A 21,372-nucleotide genomic window follows, 5' to 3' on the forward strand; every position below is an offset into this window, starting at 1 on the left:
AGTTTGTAAATAGGATCACAAGTCCGCATCTTGTACAGCAATTAACCACTAAGAAGAATATATGCAGTGTATTATTTGTTGAAAAATAAAAAAAATAAAAAAAATTAAAAAAGAGGATACAAATGAAGGACTATTTTGTATCTGTATATTCAAAATAGGATAGATATATAGCTACTTTCTCTTAATTCAATGAATAGAAATAGTGTTTGTGGACAGGATATCATGTCTGCATCTTGTATTATGAATAACCACTAAGAAGATAACAATATGGATTGTATCAATCATTGAAACTGTTCTACTAATTGGTGTTGAAACTGTCTCATTGCTATTTGCTTTTCACAAAATTTATTTTTAAAAAACGCAAGTGGTTATATCCAACCATATGTTCAATCTTACATAATTATATCTGTTAATCCAAGCAAGAGATTTAATGATAAAGTATCAAACATTGTTAATCAGGAAAAAAAAAATGCATATAAGCACCTAGACTCGGGTGCCTCCTTGGTGACCTCCCTTGGGGTCCCCTCTCAGGTAGCAAGAGCTTTTCTTTGTTCTTTCCAATAAACTATAGGAGGTTCATTCCCCATTGCTGTCTTGTTGACTTTATTCTTCATCATCTTCAGTACAGGGACTGAGAGGGAGAAAATTGGTTATGCGCCTCTAGTATTAGAGTCCCAGTTTCATTCTGTTGCAGGAAAAACAACCTCTCCAGGGTGTTTTTTATCTCTTGCTACAGAATACTGTTTGTATGCGTATCTTCTAGTCTCGTCTAGAACTTTTTGTTGTTTGTCTGGGGTGCAACAAGTGGCCAAAATAAACTGAAAATCTTACCATGACAGGTCAAAAGCAGGGTCAAAGTTTAAAATCCATCTGCAAACCTACCAAAATCTGAAAATTGACCTGGTCATTCTTTGCATTGTTTAGAATCTGCCACTTGGGGAAAAGGGGGGAATGTAGTCAAGTAGTCTCTACTCCAGGGACCTCTCTCAGGGGCAGGATGAGCTGTATTAGAAAAATAAGAAATTGTGCTCCAAGTATGTCCTTCAGGGCTAAAAGCTGTCTGCGGAACATAGGAGTTCCAGGTTATCTCTGAGGAACAAGATTCTAGTGAGCTCCTGAATCACTGGAAGAGGATAGGACAGATTTACTGGCCTGGGGATTACAATGTGGAAGTTGAGAAGACAATCCAGTGTGGTTATTTTCATTAAACGTGTAGAAGAGACCCACATCTCCCCCTGAAGACAAGATTATCAATGATACCAAGTTCCTCTTCCTTTGCTGCTATAAGTACCATAGTTCTTGGCCCTTTCCACAAAGAGTCATAAAAGCCTGACCATAAGGGATCTTGTAGTGGTTGGTACATTGTGTCAACTTGGCTGAATGACTCCCCGAGGTTCAGGGCCTTGGGGGCCATGCCCTGCAGGACAGAGAAGGCCCACCCTGGGGTGCGATTGATTCCACCCTAGAGCTCGATTGGTTCCACCCACATGACAGGGCCCACGTCAGTGTGACTCACCACAAAGAGACCATATAAAGGGGCTGAGGAAGGGGTCAGTGTTCCACTTCCTTGGAGGAAGTGTGGACTTCATCACCTAGTTTGCAGCGCAGACTCTCTGGCCTCTGGATCCATCACAGACCCATCGGCCCACTGATAGAGACTTACACGGAGCACTGCAGTGAGCTTCAGACCTTGGGACTGAATCCTTCAGTCTCAGCTGTGCAGACCCCCTCTTCATCCTTCCTCATCCAACTCCGTGGCTAACTGTCGTAAGCCAATCTTGTAATTCCTTATACATTGTATATCTTGTGTTAGTATCTGTTCCTTATATCTATTCCTCTACGTAAAACCCTGACTAATACAGATCTCATACCTCTTTCCTTGCCTTTTGCAGAAGATATCTAACTGAAGAATAGCACTGTAATTTATTTTTAATAGAATAAAAATAGTACAAAAATTAGAAACAGTACAAAATTTCACTGTAAAATGATAGGAATTCAATAATGGTTGTTATATTGCTTATTGTTACTGCCATTCTATACTCACTTCTCATCATCTCCTAAGTTATACTGGACCCAAACAGTACTGTAATAAGAGATAAGGGTTTTTTTTATTGTCAAGATCAAATTGTTCTGTTTTTAAGGACACTCCCTAGGATGGGGCATAATCAGAAGGAGCCATCCAGCACAGCAGCTAGACCCAAGCCAGGCCTGGCCAGTTGAGTTCAAGTTCAGTAGAACTAGATCCAGTGAGTTGAGGTGTACTGCTAGGCCCAGCAAGACTCAGGCTGAGACTCAGGCTGAGACCTAAGGCGCAGATCCTCCCAGCACGGAAGTGGTGGGAGGTAGCTTGGGTCAACTAGTCTGCCTGGAAGACTCCTGGTACATCAAGGGGAGGTGCCCAGAGAGAACTCAGGGGATCTAATTTAAATACAAATTCCCAATTTATGATCTGCTTTGTTATATAGCTATGATGTTTACTCCTATGATCTAAAGTCTAAACACATCAGTTACAAAAGTTTGTCAACTTCTAAATTTCACTGGTTGTTATTAGTATTGCTAATTGTATTACTATTAATAGGAAACCATATATGCCTTAACCACATGTTCTCCCTTGGGTAATAATATCAGGAGGCACTTGGGTAATAACCTCACCAAAGCCCTATCCCAAAGGATGCATGGTAGTGCCAAGCAGAAACCAATGTCCCACTCTCAGTCAACAGAGAAGGCAAAATCTTGGGACGCACAAAAAAACAAGAATCTGTGACACAGGAAAGAAACCTAAAGAGCAGACCCATTAAAGAGAGGTTCTGATTGTGGTGATACTGTTGTAGGCAGCTAAATTAGATAGAAATATTATAGGCAATCAGACAGGGTCCGGCCCTCAAGGAGACAATATGGAAGACACGATAGATGACTACAACTTTGGGAGGGACAGATGCTCCCGGTGTGGGCCAGACCTCAAGCCAGAGGAATAAACAAATACAGCCACATACTGCCCTGGAGATGGGCATCAGGGATTTATATTATAAATAGGTATCAATCACCTGGAAAGAGCCCAGATAAGTCACTAACGCAGCCCCCAACAGGGAGAGACCCTGTGCAGAATTCCTGCCTGCTTGCTACATGACTCACTTCCTCATTAGGTCCTGGATTTAATCAATTTCACCTGAGCAACGGTGCTTGTAATTTTATTGGTTGACCATAGTTTTGTTTCACCTTATGACCACCTAAGTGAGTTTCCATGTTCTCCAATTTAGACCCACCTCATCACATGGTTTTACTCTGTAAAAAGCCCTGGAAAGGACAGCTTCCTGGGGCAACCCATTCGGATCTCCCTTCTGGGGGGAAAGCTTGGACAGAATCTTTCTTTCCCCTCCATAAATATTCTGCTCTTACCTCTGTTCCTAAAATTTATTCGTTGGTTCTAGAGAACACAAACTGGTCCCAGGTACCTTTCAGGTTGGGAATTTCATTCCCCTATATCAATACAGCTACATATTATCAAGTTTTCACAAAAAAAAAATATCACAGAAATTAAAATAAAGAGTACTCTGTGAAATAGAAAATGACAAAAAGAAGGAACAAAATGCAATCTCAGGCCCCAAACCCACCCAGAACAAACCCAGGAGATGTGAAAATAGAAGAAGCTGGAAGTCACATGCCTGAAGCCTCTGAAATAACAGCAACTGAAGTAAAGAAATAGCTGCAGAAGGGTAGAGACGAAATGAGATCAGAAATAATCTCCCACATAAAAAAGAAATGATAACCATGATGAAAGAATTACTGAGCATTTCTAAAGAAGACAATAATTTTTAAAAAGGAGAATAGAAAAATGATGGAAACCTTGAATGAATAATATAGGAAAGAATAGAAGGCATGAAGCAGATTCAAAGAAATATACAGGAAACTAAAAATTCCATTAAAAGTTGGAAAAAACCATTTGAATGAAAGTAAAGATAGACTTTCACACCCTGAAGACAGCGTTGTAGCTATCAACCAGGAAAGGAAAAATCTCTTAAAAACAACAAAGATCCAGGAAATAATAATTCAACAGCTGAAAGATAACACAAGACTAACAGGCAAAAGAAAGTTTTTTATTAATTTTATTGAGAATCAAACAACAATGAGATAGTTTCAAAACCAATTAGTAGGACAGTTTCAATAACTAACACATTGCATATTATTTTCGTAGTGGTTATTCATAGTACATGATGCAGACATGATATCCTGTCCAGAAAAAGAGAGATTCTTAAAACAAAAATTTACAGAAATTTATTTTTTTAAGTAATAAGCAAAATTTGGGCTCATTTCAATAAAATGTAAAAAATTTAAGAGAAATAAATGTTAAATATTTCTTCTTTCTAGGAAGTAGACATACTAATAATATGTCTCAATCCTTTTTTTCCTATTCCCCTACCTCCTTTCAACCTTATTTCCACTTTCCATTTATAAATTTTAACTCCATTTATCCTTTCCATTTTCTTATTAAAATATCCTTTCCTTTTTTCCCTTCCTCCTAACCTCTCTCTTGTTCCTCTTCTTACTTCCTAATCTCTGTCTTCTATTTTGCTCCTTACTTACCAATTGAGTTTCTTACACAAGAGAAACAATGAGATATTTAAAGCTGTGCATCTGATTATTTCACTTAAGAGACCATAATATCTCTTAAGATCATAAGTGAATCAGGCACACAAGCTTAAAAATTGAATGGTTTCTCTTAAAGAAGACATCAAAAACATGAATAAAAAGCAAAATAAAAGAAAGATAACAGGACACAGGAAGACAGATATTTCTCAAAGGAATCAAGAAATGGAGTGAGGTCCAGAACAAGGGGTGAAGGGGGCATAAAGGGAATTAAAATGTGTTATGTATGTGTGCCAGCTCCACATAAAAAGTGTAGACATTATGTACTGCAAACATATACCAAAATAGAGAGAGATAAAAGGAATGAAGAAGGATGGAGAAGGGAGGGAGAAATGGAAAGGAAATTAGGATGCATTATACACATGTATCAATTCCCTACAAAGAATGTAAACATGTACTGCAAATTTATTCCAAGTGAATTCACTTATACGCATTCTTATTGTCCAGAAAATTTGTTATGGGTTAAAAATAATTAATTAGGAGGTGCACCAAGACAGTGCGAGTGGTAAGCAGCAAAGAAGAAGCCTCTTTGAGAGTTGTCATCCAGCCACTGGAATATAGCAACATGAAGAAGAAAAGCTGGAGGGGAGAGGGTCTACTGGAGCCAGGAAGGATCTCAAGCATGAGATGAAGCCCACAGAAAGAGTGAAGAGAGAAAATTCCATGAAGAAGAAGCAGGTAGCTGATGGCTCCTTCTCCCTGAGATGGGACTTCCTGCTTGAAGGAAGCAATTCAAACCTCTAGACACACGATGACTACTTACAGCCCCAGAGGTCTCTGTGGGGAGACACAGAGGTGGAGGGGAGCAGCAGATGTGAAGGAATCGCTGGCGGTGAATGCTGAGGGTTAAGGCATCTTGTGAGAGAGCGATTGGCCAGGATCCATCTTGGGGAGGATCTAACTGAATTCAGAACTCAGAGCAGCTGTGAGCTCCATCTAACAGCTCCCAGGTGGGCTGAGGTGCATAGAAGGTACGTTGACGGCTACAGGCTGAGTAAGTTTGGTGTCAGCCAGAAGGTGCAGGCTGGCTGAGATTATCCACTGTCCTGCCAAAAAGCTACTGCTGGCTTTTTGGGATAGACTGATGCAGATTAGGACTCTGTCTCCACAGGTTGTTTTGCTTTTGTTTTTTGTAATTTTTTTGCTTTCTCTCCTTCATTGGATGGTCTTATTTTTATATGAATGTGAAACATGGTATCTAGCCTTTTTGTGAATCTTGCTCTATTCTGTTCTTTTTATCTCTATCACTTCTTTCTCTCCTTCCCTTCAGTCTTCTGCACTAGTTTCCCAAAGTTAACATGATCTCCTTTTGTGCTCCAGCCTTATGTTTAATCTCTTCCTATTCTAGCAATTTTCTCCCTAACCGCTTTTAAATTTTAGCATCTGTGGGAAAATTGACATATTAAGTACCTATATACTGTGTTTAACTTTCTCATTTGTTTCAGATTTTATTATATAGCCACAAATCTAGGTCATACACTTAATGGTGGCTAATTAATGGTTATGTCATTCTGTCATGTGCTGTATTTGATGCCAATTTTATTGCTGATGATTCCATGTTAGCCAAAAGTGACATAATTGTTCTAAAGAAGTATTTTTGTGGCATTCTAAGACTGAGATTCACTAAAGGTCATAGAAAATACTATGGCACAGTGCCAAAGAAACAGGGGCTGAGACAAGCAAGCAGCAACTTCTCATCCCCCCAAAAGTGAAGGGGTAAGATGCTGCAACAGACTCAAAATCTAAAAGCCAGCTACACCTGGATGATATCTCAGAGAAATAGTCATTTTCTCAGGGTTCTAAATACTAATGGCAAAGCAACCCACTGTAGGCAATTTACAAGCATCATCCAAGGAATTAAAATAAAAAATGAAAGAAAGAAAGAAAATGAGAAGGGTTGGCCAAATAGCTCAGCAGATTAAAGCACCTGCAAGTAGGCACAGGGGCCAGGGGTTCGATCCCCAGGCATGCTGTGCCAGCCCCGCCCCCAGGGTGCACTGAGAGAGTGATTGAGACTGGGCATGCCCTTCCCTAAAATATAAAAGAAAAAAATGAGAAGACGTTTGAACAAGATACAACCCCAGACATCCAGTTCACTAAAGGCAAACCCAAGAGGCAACGAAGTAGAACAATCCAATAGCTGCTCATCTGACCTCCCTGAAGTAGTAACAACAAAGCAGATGAATAAAGCACTAGAAAAATATCAAATCAGAATAACTGTCCACAATGAAAATCATGCTTAGTGACTCTAGAGCAAATACAGATTTTAAAAAATAAAGGAGGTTAAGAAAATTATGGAGCTAAGCATGCTTGGCATAGAAAAGAAATGGAATCCATAAGGCAGACTCAAGCAGATAGTCAGGAGAATAAACATTTCACTGAAAGTATCCAAAGAAAGATAAGCCAATGGGAGGACAGAATCTCAGATATAGAAGATATGCTTCAGGTTAGTGATTACAAAAATAAATATTCTGTAAAAATATCAAGGGACTATGAGAAATCAATCCAGCAGCTGCTAGATGAAGCAAAAAACAAACAAAATAGCAAGTGCAAATGATAATGACATGTGAGACACACTGAAAGCAGTCCTATGAGGGACTGCAGAGAGAGAGGGGGGAGGGGGGGAGAGAGAGAGAGAGGACGAGAGAGAGAGAGAGAGGAAGAGAGAGAGAGAGAGGAAGAGAGAGAGAGAGATCAGGAAAACATAGCAAGTGCAAAAACAACAAACAAGTCACTAAGCATGATTTTCATTGTGGACAGTTATTCTGATTTGATATTTTTCTAGTGCTTTATTCAGGTTAGTGATTACAAAAATAAATATTCTGTAAAAATATCAAGGGACCATGAGAAATCAATCCAGCAGCTGCTAGAGGAAGCAAAAAACAACAACTTAAGATTGATCAGAGTCTATAAAAAACCAGGATATAGCACGAATAATAGTTAAAATACTATTCATTGAGGTCATGGAAGAAAACTTTTCTGGCAGGGAAAAAGAATTTGACATACAGATAAGTGAGACATAGAGAATCCAAGTAGCCATTTAAAAAAACTATAGCCAGGTTTATCATAGTAAAGATTCCAGAAATTCAATGCAAGAATAGAATCTTAGGAAAGCTGTTAGAAAAAAAAAAAAAAAAAAAAGGAAAACACATCAGAATCACAGCTGACGTCTCAGCACAAACCCTCAGGTCAAGGAGGGCTTGGAGTGAAATATTTTAAGTTCTAAAGGAAGAAACCTTTAACCCAGATTGAGGAAACCCACAAAACTGTCTTTCAAAACTGATGGAGAAATAAAATGCCCCTGTGGCATATAACATTGGAGAAATTTTGTGACCACCAAACCAGTGCTCCAAAATATTTTGAAGGACTTTCTAGAAAGAAATAACAAGGACTACACCTCAAGGAATCCCAAAAGAAGGAATCCACCAGGTAAGGCAAGCAATTAGACAGAAGAAGGAGGAAGGAGGGGAAGCCAACAACAGAAAATAGTATGACAAGGATAAGTCAATACATGTCAATTATAGCCATCAATGTTAATGGTCTACACTTATGAGTTGAAGGACACAGAGTGGAAGAATGGATCAAGAAGCAAGATCTGACAATATGCTGCATACAAGAAATACATGTAAATCAAAAATAATTCCATAGACTGAGAGTCAAAGGATAGAAAACAATAGTCTCTGCAACAGGAACTCAAAAAAAGCAGGAGTAGCTATTCTATTTGCTGATAAAGAGAATTTCAAGCCAAGACTGATTAAGAGAGACCAAGAAGTTTACTGCATCCTTGTAAATTGAACAACCTAAGACAAAACAATAACAATTATAAATATTTATGTGTGACAAATACCAGTGCTCCAACTATATAAAACACATATTAATAGATAAGAAAAATCAAATAAATACTAATACAATTGCATCAGGGATCTCAATACCCCACTGTCACAAAAGAATAGATTACCTAGACAAAATATCAACAATGAAATATCAGAACTTAACCAAACTTTTGAATGAATGGACCTAGTGGATACCTACAGAATGTTCCACCCAACATCAGAATACATCTTCTCAACTGCATACAGGAAGTTTTTCAAAACAGACCACATACTAGCTCATAGGCTATGCTTAAGTAAACACAAAAGAATTGAAATTATCTCATGCATATTATCATATCATAGGGCAATGAAATTGGAAATCAGTGGTAAAAGAAACCACTTCATAAATACACAGAAATTAGATAGCACCCTCCTGAACAGCCAATGGGTCACAGATGAAATTAAAGAAGAAATTAGACAGTTTCTACAATTAAATGATAATGACATATGAGACACACTGAAAGCAGTCCTATGAGGGACTGCAGAGAGAGAGAGAGGAAGAGAGAGAGAGAGATCAGGAAAACATAGCAAGTGCAAATGAACAACTTAATGGAGAATCTCAAACTCTAGCAAAAGAAGAGTAGACTAACCCAAAAGCTCATATAAGGCATTTATAAATATCAAAGCAGAAATTAAAGCATTGTAGACTAAGAAAGCAATAAAATGAATCAATGAATCAAAGAGTTGATCTTTTAAAAGATTAAATAAAATTGACAAACCCTTATCCAATCTAGTCAGACCAAAAAAAAAAAAAAAAAAAAGACTCAAATCTACACAATTAGGAATGAAAAGGGTGAAATTAAAATGGACCATAGAGAAATCCAGAAGATCATCTATACCTGTTTTGAAAACTTGTATTCTAATAAGATGGAAAGTGCAAAAGAAATGGACATATTCCTAGGTACATATTAATTACCAAAGCTTCATTAAAAAGATATAAAAATCATAAGCAAATAAATATCAATCAGTAAAACTGAAGATGCAATTTAAAATCTACCAATGAAAAAAAAACCCAAGCCCTGACAGATTTACTGCTGAATTTCAGAAGAAAATTAGAGAGAATGTAATACTAATACTTTTCAAACCCTTTATTGAAGTTAAAAGGTAACTTTTAACTTCCCAAATTCATTCTTGGAAACAAGTATTAATCTGACACCAAAGCAGAGAAAGACCTAACTTAGAAAAAGAACAAGAGAACTGTAGATCAATTTTTCCAATGAATATAGATGTAAAAATTCTCAATAACATACTGGCAACAGAATTCAGCAAATTATCAAGAAGATTATACAAAACAACCAAATGGGATTCATCCCAGGAATACAGAGGTTGTTCGATATACACAAATTCATAAATGCCACCACATGAACAGAGCCAAAGACAAAAATCACATGAACCCTCAGTAGATTTAGGAAAAGCTTTTGACAAAGTCCAATACTCATTCATGACAAAAAAAAAAAAAGAAAAAGAAAAACCTCTACAGAAAATCAGAACAGATGGCCTTTACCTCAACCTGATAAAATCTGTCTATGACAAACCAACAGCCAGCTTCGTACAAAGTGGACAAAACCTGGAAGCTTTCCCTCTAAAATCAGGAACAAGACAAGGATGTCCACAGTCTCCACTCTTATTCAACACAATCCTGGAAACTTTAGCCAGAGCAATTAGAAAAGAGAAAAAATAAAATGAATAATGTTTGGAAAGGAAGAAGTTAAATTATCATTATTTGTAGATGATATGATATTCTATATAGAAGACCCTAAAAACTCTACTAAAACACTACTAGGTTTAATAAGCAAATTCAGTAGTATAGCTAGATACAAAGTCAACAATCAAAAATCAATAGTCTTCCTGTACACAAATAGCAAACTCACTGAGAAAAAATTAGGGAAAAAACAATAGTGAAATACTTAGGAATCAATCTAATGAAGGAAGTAAAAGACCTCTACTTTGAAAACTATAATATTGTAGAAAAGGAGATTGAACAGAAAGTATCAGAAAGTGGAAAGATATCACTTGCTCTTGGGTAGGAAGAACCAATATAGTGAAAATGGTCAGACTTTGAAAACTATTATACAAATTTAGTGCAATTCTCACCAAAATTTCAACAGCATAGCTCACAGAACTGGAGAAAATGATCTTAAAATTCATTTGGAACAGAAGAGACCTAAAATAGTGAAGCCAATTCTGAACAACTAAGGTAAGGCAGGGTATATCACAATCCCTGGCTTGATATTATATATAAAGGTGCTGTGATTTTTTTTTTTTTAAAAAAAGCATGTTACTGGCAAAAAGCAAAACTGAAGATCAATGGAACAGATTAGAAGATGCACCAACAACTCCAGGCATTCTCATCCACCTTATCTTTGACAAAGGTGCCAAACACTTTCACTGGAAGAAAGATTAAAAACTAATTTAATAAGAGGTGTGGGAAAAACTGGCTTTGCACATGCCGAAGATTAAAATTGATCAGAGGCAAGCACATAAACCTGAGTGGCCAGCTAATGATTATGTATTTTGAGCACAATGTGTATTATATAATTATGTAATTCTAATATTTTATAGCACCATGATTATATAATATTAATTGCTGCCATCTATAAAGTCCTATCATGTGTCAAGGCATTCTTTTTCTGCAGGCCTGTTTGGGCTTTGGCATCAGTTTTGTTGGTACTCTTTCTCCATCATGCTGTAGCCTGGGTTGGCTGTGCCTTTGAGAGATGCCTGCATTTCTCCCTACAGTAATACTTATTCCATTTTCTTGGAATTTCCTGTGTAACTGCTCATTCCTCCCAAAAGAATGCACTTCATTAAAAGAGGGTATTAATTATTGTATTGCTGTTGATATTACTAGCACCTAGATTTATGCCAGGCATATAGTAAGTACTCAATAAATGTTAATTGATCAAAGAATTAGTGCTCGGCATTTTATATTGTTTTTAATTTTTTATTAATATATTTCAACTATATATTGAATAAATTTATGGTGGGAAATCGGTAAATAAATAAAATGAATCCTGATAGCTTTTACTTCCCCTGACATCCTCGCTGTCTCCCCACTCCCCCACACTTTATATTAATTATATTATTGGAAAATACTAGCATATGTACAAAGTCTGAAGCTTCCTAAGTCAGTTGACTCACACTTCCTTTCTTGAGTCTAGCTATAAAAAGAAGCAAGAAAGCCTAAGTGTCTAGGAGGGTACTGTACTTGTCTGCAGACCAGACCCCAGAAAAAGATGACTCATCACCAGCTGTGGATCTTGCTCCTATGCCTACAAACCTGTGAGTTCTGACCCCTGCTGAGCCCCTCGCTTCCCATAAAATTTTAGAAATGACCATTAAGGAAACCTTGAAATGTCCCTTTGATCTCTTTTCAACCGAACACCCTGGGTCTCAGTACTGTCCTACTCAAAATGGAACCAACTGTTGGGGGAGGGACTTAGGATCCAAATCTAAGAGTGTCTAAACTTCGAGGTTAATATTTCTGAATTCTGTCTCTCCTGTCTCCAAAGATCTAAGGAAAATCTCTCTTCTCAGAAGAGCCAGCACTTTGTTAGACTCACCTACAAAGCCCAGCAAAGAGCCAGATCATCCACAACCTTGAATGAACTAAATGCAATTTCTTTCTGATGCTAAAATATATTACGTGATTTTTAAGACAGACCTCCCTAATAACATGCCCCTGCTTTCTTGGATTAGAATACTGCATAACTCCTCATGGCCCCTGTGAAAGCCCCCCCCACATAAGCTCTTTTCATTTCAAAGCATACTCAGAGTTATTGCTATGCATCTCAGTCCCGCCCCCGCAAATTAAAATAAATGGTGGGACGATGATTAGCTCCTTTTGATAAATAAGTCTCAAAAAAGAAATGGCTAGTGCTCACTTCGGCAGCACATATACTAAAATTGGAACGATACAGAGAAGATTAGCATGGCCCCTGCGCAAGGATGACATGCAAAAAAGAAATGGCTAACCTAAATTAAAAACCCTGCTCTTCTTACTTATGGCTTAGTAGTAAATTACAAAAGAAAATTAACTTTAGCTGCTAATAGAGCAATGAAAACTAGAACACTAACATGGGCCTCAGAGTACCTTGTCATTCCACACATCATCATTGTAAATTCAAAGCTCTCTTGTTTACACAGAATATGCTCTTTAGAATTTTAAAATCTAGTTGCAATACCTCCTACCTGCTCTGAGTATGCACAAATGCCTAGCATTGTTGGCCTGAGTAACCTGTGTTACTAGGGAACATCGGTAACCTAGTGGATTAGGACTTTCTGAAAAGGTAGACTATGGTTGTATTGACCAGGTAAGGCTTTATCCCTTTTTAATATGAGCTTCATGGAAAATGCAACATTAAGCAAGCCAAGCTTTTGCAGTCACTGCTGGTCACCTTGGCATAGAAACAGTAAGTGGGGGAAAACAGTTCACTCTAGGGACCTTTCTAATCTTCCAGAGAAGGGACAGACCGTGGGCCATTTAATGCCACTTAATTTACAAAGCATTCTATAATGTGTATGCCTACTTTTATGTTATCAATGCTAAAATCATTGAAATCAGTGAAATGGTTATTAATAATTCCAATATGTGAGAGGAAGGGAAGGGGAAGGAGATTGATTCAAAGTTATACCAGTTAACTTGAAGTTCCACTATTGGGAACAGAGCTGGAAATGGACATTAATTCTTCTAACATCAAAGCCATAGAGGTCTTTATGCTCCATCTCCTTCTCAATAACTGGTTTTTTTTTTTTTTTAATGCCATCTTTCACTCTATTTTCACTGTGTCCCCAGCAGGATCCAAAAATGGGGTCAGGGTGGTGTGTTGGCACTGAATGATACCTTTCTATAGTGCGGTTTTGTTTTGAAATGACATCTGAGTTATCAAAACACTGCCTCATATCTAGGAGTTTTGTGTTCATTTCCTGCCACGACCTCCCCAGTGTCAAATATTTGCTTTTTTTTTTTTTTTTTTTTTTTTTTTTTTTTTTTTTGGGGAAGGGTCTACATGGTGTCCAGGGTCTCACTACTAGATCAGACTAGTGATGCGCCTGCTTACAGCCTCCCAAGAGCTGGGATTACAGGTGCACCACCATGCCCACTGTCAATTGCTGTGTCAGCATGCCCCTGGGGCAGGGCTGGCACCACAGGCCTGGGGATCGAATCCCTGCCCCTGAGCCTGCTTGCAGGTGTTTTAATCCATTGAGCTATTTGGCCGGCCCTAAATATTTACTTTTTGTCTCTCCTGTGGTGGCTAAAACGCAGAACAGTATTGGACATCAGTGATGGTTTTCAACTTCTTTCTGTTCTTCAAAGGGCTAAATCTTCTAACATAACAGGTAGCTGTAGGGTGTGCTTTTTCCATCTACTGAAACTGAAGTTGAAGTTTGCAGCTAATAGTGAATCAGGCACCTACTAGCTTTGCAATCTTAGGGTAGTTACTTAATCTTTGTTTCTTTCACTTTAAAATGGGGAACTATTGATACAATAGGTTTATTTTCACAATCAAAATGACAATTTGCATGCAGCAGTTAGCCTACTACCTGAACATACACGTAGTCAAGTATTAGCTAAATCTATGATTGCTTTACAAATTTTTTTTCATGCATTATTAAGCATTATTTCCATGCCTTAATCCTCTTTTTGGGATAGTCCAAGAAAGATGAATTCAATGATTTTTGCTTCCCAAAATCATTGATATAAGGGAAGTCTGAGTGTGTGAGTGCGTGACTGCTCCGCGTTGGAAATTTTTTTTCCCAAGAATCAAGACTCACCATCATATGCTCTGATCTTGGCTTTCTCATCATAACTTTGGACGCTTGACTCTGACTGTATCCTACCAGCCACTCCCTCATGTGGCTGGAAGATCACAGAGCTTGCCACTCGGCTCCTTAAGCAATCCCTCTACATGTTGTCTCATGTTATTTTAATTCTCTTTTTCTCCTACCATTTCTAGCATCTATATGACTCCTCATTTTGCTCCTTCTATTGTCCATCAATAACAGTAATATCCAACTCTGTGTAGAGCAGTCACTCTATGTCTACATGACCCTGAGCAGTCCACAGTTATTATTTTGTAGAATCCTCATAATACCCCAATGAGATGGATCATATTAATATATCCATTCACAAATGCACACCTTGATACACAGAAAATCAGAAGTCATTTAGCCAAGAAGTAGAGGAAGTAGGATTTAAACACTATTGTCCTTGGATTCAATCACCAAGTCGTGCTGCCTCCACTCACCTTGATGCTGAAGTGGAATAAAATATTAACTATAAATGATTAACATATTAGAAATTTGTCAGGAGGCCAGTGAGATAGCTCAGTGGACTAAACACCTGCTTTGGCAAGTGCAGGGACAAGGGTTTGATCCCCAGTCCTGCATTCCATGCTGGCCCCATCCCCTGGGCACCTGAGCCATTGACGGAAACCAGGCTTGGTGGCACACCCCTGTAATCCCTGAGCTGGGCAGACTGAAAACAGGAGGATCACTATGAGTCTGAGCTGTGTAGCGAGATCCTGTACCAAATACATAAAATGAAAAAAACAAAATAAAATAAAAAGAAAGAAAATTGTCAGGGAAAAATGATGGTTTATTTATTTCTAACAAGATAGAATTATTCAGGTAGAAGCTGCACTTGTGTTTACTCCCACCATAGAGGGATCTGGAGTTGGTGGGCAGACCCTTGCCAATAATAGACAGATAATCAAGCCATTAAGGTCAGATATCTAAGGAAGTAGCCATGTCTCTGAATGCTATTCAAGGACATTTCATTCCTGTATGATTTTGCTTGACTTGAATTAGCTGCTGTAAAACAAGCAAGCATCCAATATCAACATTGTCTTGATGTCCCATTGGGTACATTCTAGCAGAACTTAAATCCAAAGAAGGGAAGGGACACACTTGGACATCTGTGTAGGCATGACTGAACCCCACTGTCACTCTAGAGGTCTGAGGCAGGATGCAGGTCTGTAGAAGGGTGCTGGTGAGAGGGAGACATCTGCCCCTGGTCTGATGTCCTTGCAGAGCCTTCTTCAAAGTGAATACAAGACCTCAGTTCAAGGAGGAGACTTGAGCAATGACCACTGCTGACACTCAGAAAGGGCTCAGAAGCAGAAAGTCAGTTACAGAAATGGAAATATATCATGTATGGGGAAATTTAGGTATCACGCATCAGCTGAAAACTTAGATGTCACGCATCAGGTGATGCACTGTGTCATCACCAGTTTCCAAGTAAAAACTGAGATCTGCATTTTGGTGATGACATAAGACCCTAGTAGGACAAAAATGGACCCCTGGAGATCTAGCTGGTCACCAACAATGCAAAAGAAGAGTCTTCTGACAAGAGCTGCAAGGACCATGCCACACTACAGAGGCTACTCGAACACTTCTGGATCAAACTAACTTGGACCTTGGAAAGGGCCAGCCAAATAGTTCAGCAGATTAAAGCACTTGCAAGCAGGTGCAGGGGCCAAGGTTTCAATCCTTGGTCATGCCATTACGGCCCCATGGCTGGGCTACGCTGAGATGGCAAATGAGAGTGGGCATGGTAGTGCACACCTGTAATCCCAGCTCTTGGGAGGCTGTAAACAGGCAGATCACTACGAGTATGGCAGATCACTACGAGTCTGATCTAGTAGTGAGACGCTGAACACCCTCTTAGACCCTTCCTTAAGAAATACAACAACAACAAAAAACTAACTTGGACCTTGGAGAGAACTGAATTTGAAAGCTTACAGCCAACTAGATTCACCAATATAGAACCAGGAACAAATGAGCATTCAGCCGGCCAGCCTGAGGTGGAACTCTTTAGGTACCCACACTGTCTTTTTTATCTCAATGATCAAATGTCCACTAATACAGAGTAACAATGGCTAGTCATACCCCGTTTCTGTCTCAATATTTTGTGTGTATTTCTGTTTATTTTGAAGAAACTGACTCAGATAAACCTGACTCTCAGGAAAAATGATGTAGAGTCTGTGGGGCATGAAACGTGGCACAGTGGTAGAGCTCCCGCTTAACATGTGTGAGGCCCTAAGTTCAACCCCCAGTACAGCCAAGACAAAGAAACACAATCACCACATCTCAGGACTCAAGATGATGTGATGTATATCTTTCAGAAGAAAATAGAATTCTATCTTATGGGAATGGCAGATTCCCTTAGACCATTGTAATCAAAGGCTGTCTGTCACAATAGAGAATGACCCAGTGGTTCTGCTCTCTGACTTTTGCTCGCTCTTTGTTCTCCGCATCTCCTCATAGGAGTTGCACAGTCATAACCACTCTTTGCCTGCCAACAGTTACAGCCAGCTTTTTGTGGGGATGTCACATGGTCAAGCTGCCTTTGATCAGCTTCCCAAGCCTTCATTGTACAGGATGCATCACACACACACACACACACACACACACACACACACACACACACTGGAGGCAGTGCATGAAAAAAAGGGGAACAAGTTTAGCTACAGAAAAAAAAAAACAAGAAATGCTTACTAGAAAAAGCATGTGGGGATTTTCTGCTAAGCAACAGTTCCCTTCTTATGGGTTGACTTCTTCTAACATCTCCCTAGTACCTCAAGCTTTTTTTCCCCTTCAGATTGTCTCTTACTCTCTGCACCAAAAAAAAAAAAAGATTTGTTTTATTTTATTTATTTATTTATTTTTTGGTGGAACCAGGGATTGAACTCAGACCCTTGCGCTTGCCAGGGAAGCGCTTATTCCACTGAGCCATCTCCCCAGCCCCAGATTTGTTTTATATAACAAACACATGCTTGCTCAGGATATGGTAGGCACTCTTCTAACAAGTTTGCAATTATTAACTCATTAATGCCCATAACACTTCTATGAGTCTGATGTTACCCTGATCTTCATTTTAAAGTTGAGAAAATTGAGGCATAGAGAGGTCATGAACTTTTCCCAGGGCTGAGGCCCAATACCCCACACAGCCGGCATTCACGCCAAGCTGTTGAGTACTTAGCCACAAAGCCATGTGCCTCACCTCCAGGCAGGCAGAGAGGCTCCGCAGGACAGGCTCCTCTTGTCATCCTCACATTCTTCACTAGGATACACTCGTGAAAGACTCAATTGTGGGCAAACCTCAGAATTCATCAAGCAACAGGTCAGCTCTGCTTTATCTCATTTACCAAGTAGGAGCCTGAAACTTAGTAAGTTAGTAACTTTCATGGGCATTTACCTAGCTGGTAACAGACTCTAGACTAGAATGTTTCTTGACCCCCAAGTTCAAGATATTTTTACTATGTTATAAGTCTTCATCCTATAGATAGACATAGTTTTTTTAATAAAAACTCTAGAATACTGGCATAAAAAGAAGTTACAGTGAGCCAACTGCTCTTTCTTATAAATAGCTTTAAACCTTTGACCTTTCCCAATAAGACCCACAGACAAACGAAGAGTTCTCTCTGGCTATCTCTTTGTTTGATGTCTTGTTTTCTGTATTGTTTTCAATTTTCTGTTGCTGCATAAAGGATTTGGATCACTAGCAAAAAAAAATGTATTCAATGTTTATTTATTTTTTTAACAGACAGTAACCATCTCTTAGCTGTTGGGGAGATTTTAGTGACAGAAGAAAAGTTTCTGTGTTTTTGGTAAAGACATCACAGGAGAGTTGTGATGCAGGGAGGTTGAGAGATGGTTCGTCAGTATCTCAGTATGCTACGGCAATGCTTTGGGTGTGATAGTAACTGCCATGGAAAAAAGTAAAGCAGGGCACAGCACTGGCGTGGGAGGTGCTATTTTAGATCTGATGGTCAGGAAAGCTCTTCTGTTGAGGTGACATGAGAGTGGAGACCAATGTGGTAGGTAAAGCGGAAGACAGCAAGTGCAAAAGCTCCTCCTGGAGAATGACAAAGTGATGAAAGGAGATGAGAGAGCTTGCAAAACCCCAGGGGTATGCTGCTTTGGTTTGTTGGTTTTTGTTTAAAAACTTTTAAGACAAAGTCTCCCAAAGTTGCTAAATTGCCCACGCTCGTCTTGAACTGGCTCTCCCCTTACCTCTCGGCCTAGTACAGGAGCTGCAAGTACAGGAGCTCATCGCCACACCTGTCTTCAAAGTAATAGTAGCAAAGTAATAGTGCAGTCCTCAAAGTAATAGTAGCAAAACCCTTAATATGCATCAAGTGGTAAGCTGCATTTTATCTTCATAAATTATTTAATAATACCTATGTTGTAGAGATAAGGAACTGAGCATTGCTGAATTCAATAATTGTCCTCAAGACAATACCTCAGACTTAAAGACATCTAGATTCTTAACGTGTGCTGTTAATCTTTACACTTCCTAGCAAGTCTAATTTTGATCTCCTCACTCTTACCAATTAGTCTTACCTCTTCTGTTACTGTAGAAATGAAGGCTGCCAAGATTGCCCTTCTTCCACCTTATCTTTTCTGTTATAAACATCCATCGCATATTAAGCATCTTTTTATGTACCCTCCCAACAATTCCATATGACATACACTCTATTAAATCCCATCTTGGAATAACTTAAATGTCAAGAATTGAATTCAAAACAAACCTGCTTGCCAGGGAGATAGCTCAGTGGAGTAAGTGCTTGCCTGGCAAATACAAGGTCCTGAGTTTGATCCCTGGTACAACAAAAAAGAAAAAAAAAAGCATAATCTAAAACAAGCCCACTTGGCTCAAACCTGTGCACTGTCTGCCTTCCCATGCCTCCTTTCCTCTATCCCCAACCCCAGTGACACCTCCAAAAGCCCCTGTTTTTCTGTTCACCCTTTCCCTTTCCCTTTCCCCCTCTACTTCAGATAAAGGTGGAACCCTACTTTAGTTGCCATCTTCTGTTCCATGGAAACTGTTCATGTCTTGTGTCTCTCTCACTCTGCTTAGTGCTATTGGCTGGGTCACTGGGCTCAAGTCACTCACTGAAGCTGGGAGCAAGAAAGTCCTCCCGAGAGCCCTGGAGTAGCAGCACCTCTCCTCGGGCAGCCCCATCACGGAAATGTCTCTCTGCTTGCCTCTGCCAGTCTCTCCTATTTTAAAGCAAAGTACTGTTCCATTTCATCATCTTTCTTTTACTGTCAGACTTCTCTTCCACTTTCTTATGGCCTAACCTGTCCTCAGGCTCCTATACATTGGCCATCAATTGAACTGTCTTACTTTTTCTATATTCTTTGAGGCTTTTGCTGCTGTTTGATTGTTCTTATTTCTGTTTTTGCACTACTGGGGATTAAACCCATGACCTTCACAGTGAGCTACATCCCCAACCCTTTTTGTTTTTCTTTCTTTCTTTCTTTCTTTCTCTTTTTATTTATTTAGACAGGGTCTTGCTAAATGTCTTAAGTAGCCCAGCATTGATTTGAATTTGTAATCCTTCTGCCTCAGTTTCCCAGAGTTATGGGATTACAGGCCTGTGCACCATGCCTGGCTTGCTCTGCATTTGCAAAGGCCATCAATAACTTCCTAACAGGCTAGTATAGGGATTATATTTAGTCTTTGTCCCTCTCCAACTCTCTGAATCATTAAGCCCAGTGACACCTCCTTTCCTGGGACTCGTCCTCCTTGCTGGATCCACAACACTGAGATCACGTTGACACTGCTCTTGCCAGGTGGTCTGGTTTCTCTTGATAGAGCCTCTGCTGTAGACGTGAGCACTGCTCATGAGACTCGACTTTGGGCTTCAGCTTCACTCTTCCTAAATGGCCTCCTTTCCCTTAATTACTTCCTGTTTGTGGATGTTTCTAAACAGCTTGGATTTCTGTTTGACAATAAGTAACAAAAGCAATAAAGTAAGAATGGCTTACGCGAGGGGCCAGTCTATCTTTTGCTCATGTAAAAAGTCCTGAGGTGGCAATTCACAGCTAAAAGTCTAGGTCACGAGATCATGAGGGTCTTTCTTTCTGCTCTACCAGCCTCAGCACTTGGCTTTCTCTTTACACTCCACTCCATCTGTCTGGGATGCAGCTGTCTTGGCCTTCCAGCCTGCAGGAAGCAAGGAAGGGATAAAGAAAGCAGGGTCTCCTCTTCCCGAAGACAGCAAGTATAAACAGCGCGGTTGCTGTCACGCTGTTAGCCTGAACTTAGTGACATGACCACACTTGGACAAAGCATGACAATGCAGTCTTCATTCAGGGTGGCTGGCTACATTTCCTTCTAGAAATTAGGAATTCTATCCCTAAGATGAAAGACAGAACAAATACTGGAAAAGAGTTGGCGAATTCTGCAGTAGCTCTCCCCCACCCTGACAGTGCATCTCTCCTTATCGTTCATCCTTCCAACTGCTTTCTTACATGGTCCATTATCGTGTCAGTGACAATATTCCTAAACTGTTCCTTTCCCTGGACTTCTTGCCAACATGAACTTTATCAGTTTTGCAGCAGTATTCTACTAGCACAAAGAAGAAATTCAAGACACAGTGTTGAATTTTCTTAAGTGCTTCCTTATTTCTTGCCTTTCTCTTTGCTATCTTTCAGCTCAGCCCTTCCTTTCATCCGATCATCAAGCCCTGATCCATGCCTGATGGCTACAGTGGCTCCCTAAATAATCTCTGTCACCCGGCCTCTCTTTCCTCTTATTCTTTTTATATACCATCACTAAGTCACAACAACCCTAAAACATTATTATAATCTTAACTTGTAAAAAATGTAATAGGTCTCCACTGCCTACAGGATATGTCTCTAGCTCAAGCTCACCCCAAGTCTCAGCCTAACTTATAGATCCAATTGCACCTCTCTCTACCCTGTTCTGTACATCTTATACCCAACATCAAAAGTTCTGCTTCTAAACTTTTATTCAGAGCCAAGGACCTGAAATAGCCTCCCTTTCTTTTATCTAGTACCATTCTTTTTGCCCCTCAAGATCTGCCACAAATTTTGTTTCTCA

At 39.4% G+C, this 21,372-nt stretch overlaps 1 protein-coding gene and 1 non-coding gene across 3 annotated transcripts in view; both read left to right on the forward strand.

The window, feature by feature from the left end:
* Positions 1-11,719: 11,719 nt before the first annotated feature.
* Positions 11,720-21,372, forward strand: part of Cd84 (CD84 molecule) — a 41,525-nt gene continuing 31,872 nt past the window's right edge. For both annotated transcript variants that reach the window (XM_023699820.1, XM_023699821.1), the window contains exon 1: positions 11,720-11,798. In XM_023699820.1, the coding sequence (XP_023555588.1) occupies positions 11,753-11,798 (46 nt within the window). In that variant the 5' untranslated portion in view covers positions 11,720-11,752. The remainder of the gene's footprint in view (positions 11,799-21,372) is intronic.
* Positions 12,393-12,499, forward strand: LOC111812203. The gene has a single exon (XR_002817777.1). It is a non-coding gene; the product is annotated as a U6 spliceosomal RNA (small nuclear RNA).

The sequence above is a fragment of the Octodon degus genome, unplaced genomic scaffold, assembly GCF_000260255.1.
Source record: "Octodon degus isolate 3935 unplaced genomic scaffold, OctDeg1.0 scaffold00116, whole genome shotgun sequence".
In the NCBI taxonomy this organism is placed as follows: Eukaryota; Metazoa; Chordata; class Mammalia; order Rodentia; family Octodontidae; genus Octodon; species Octodon degus.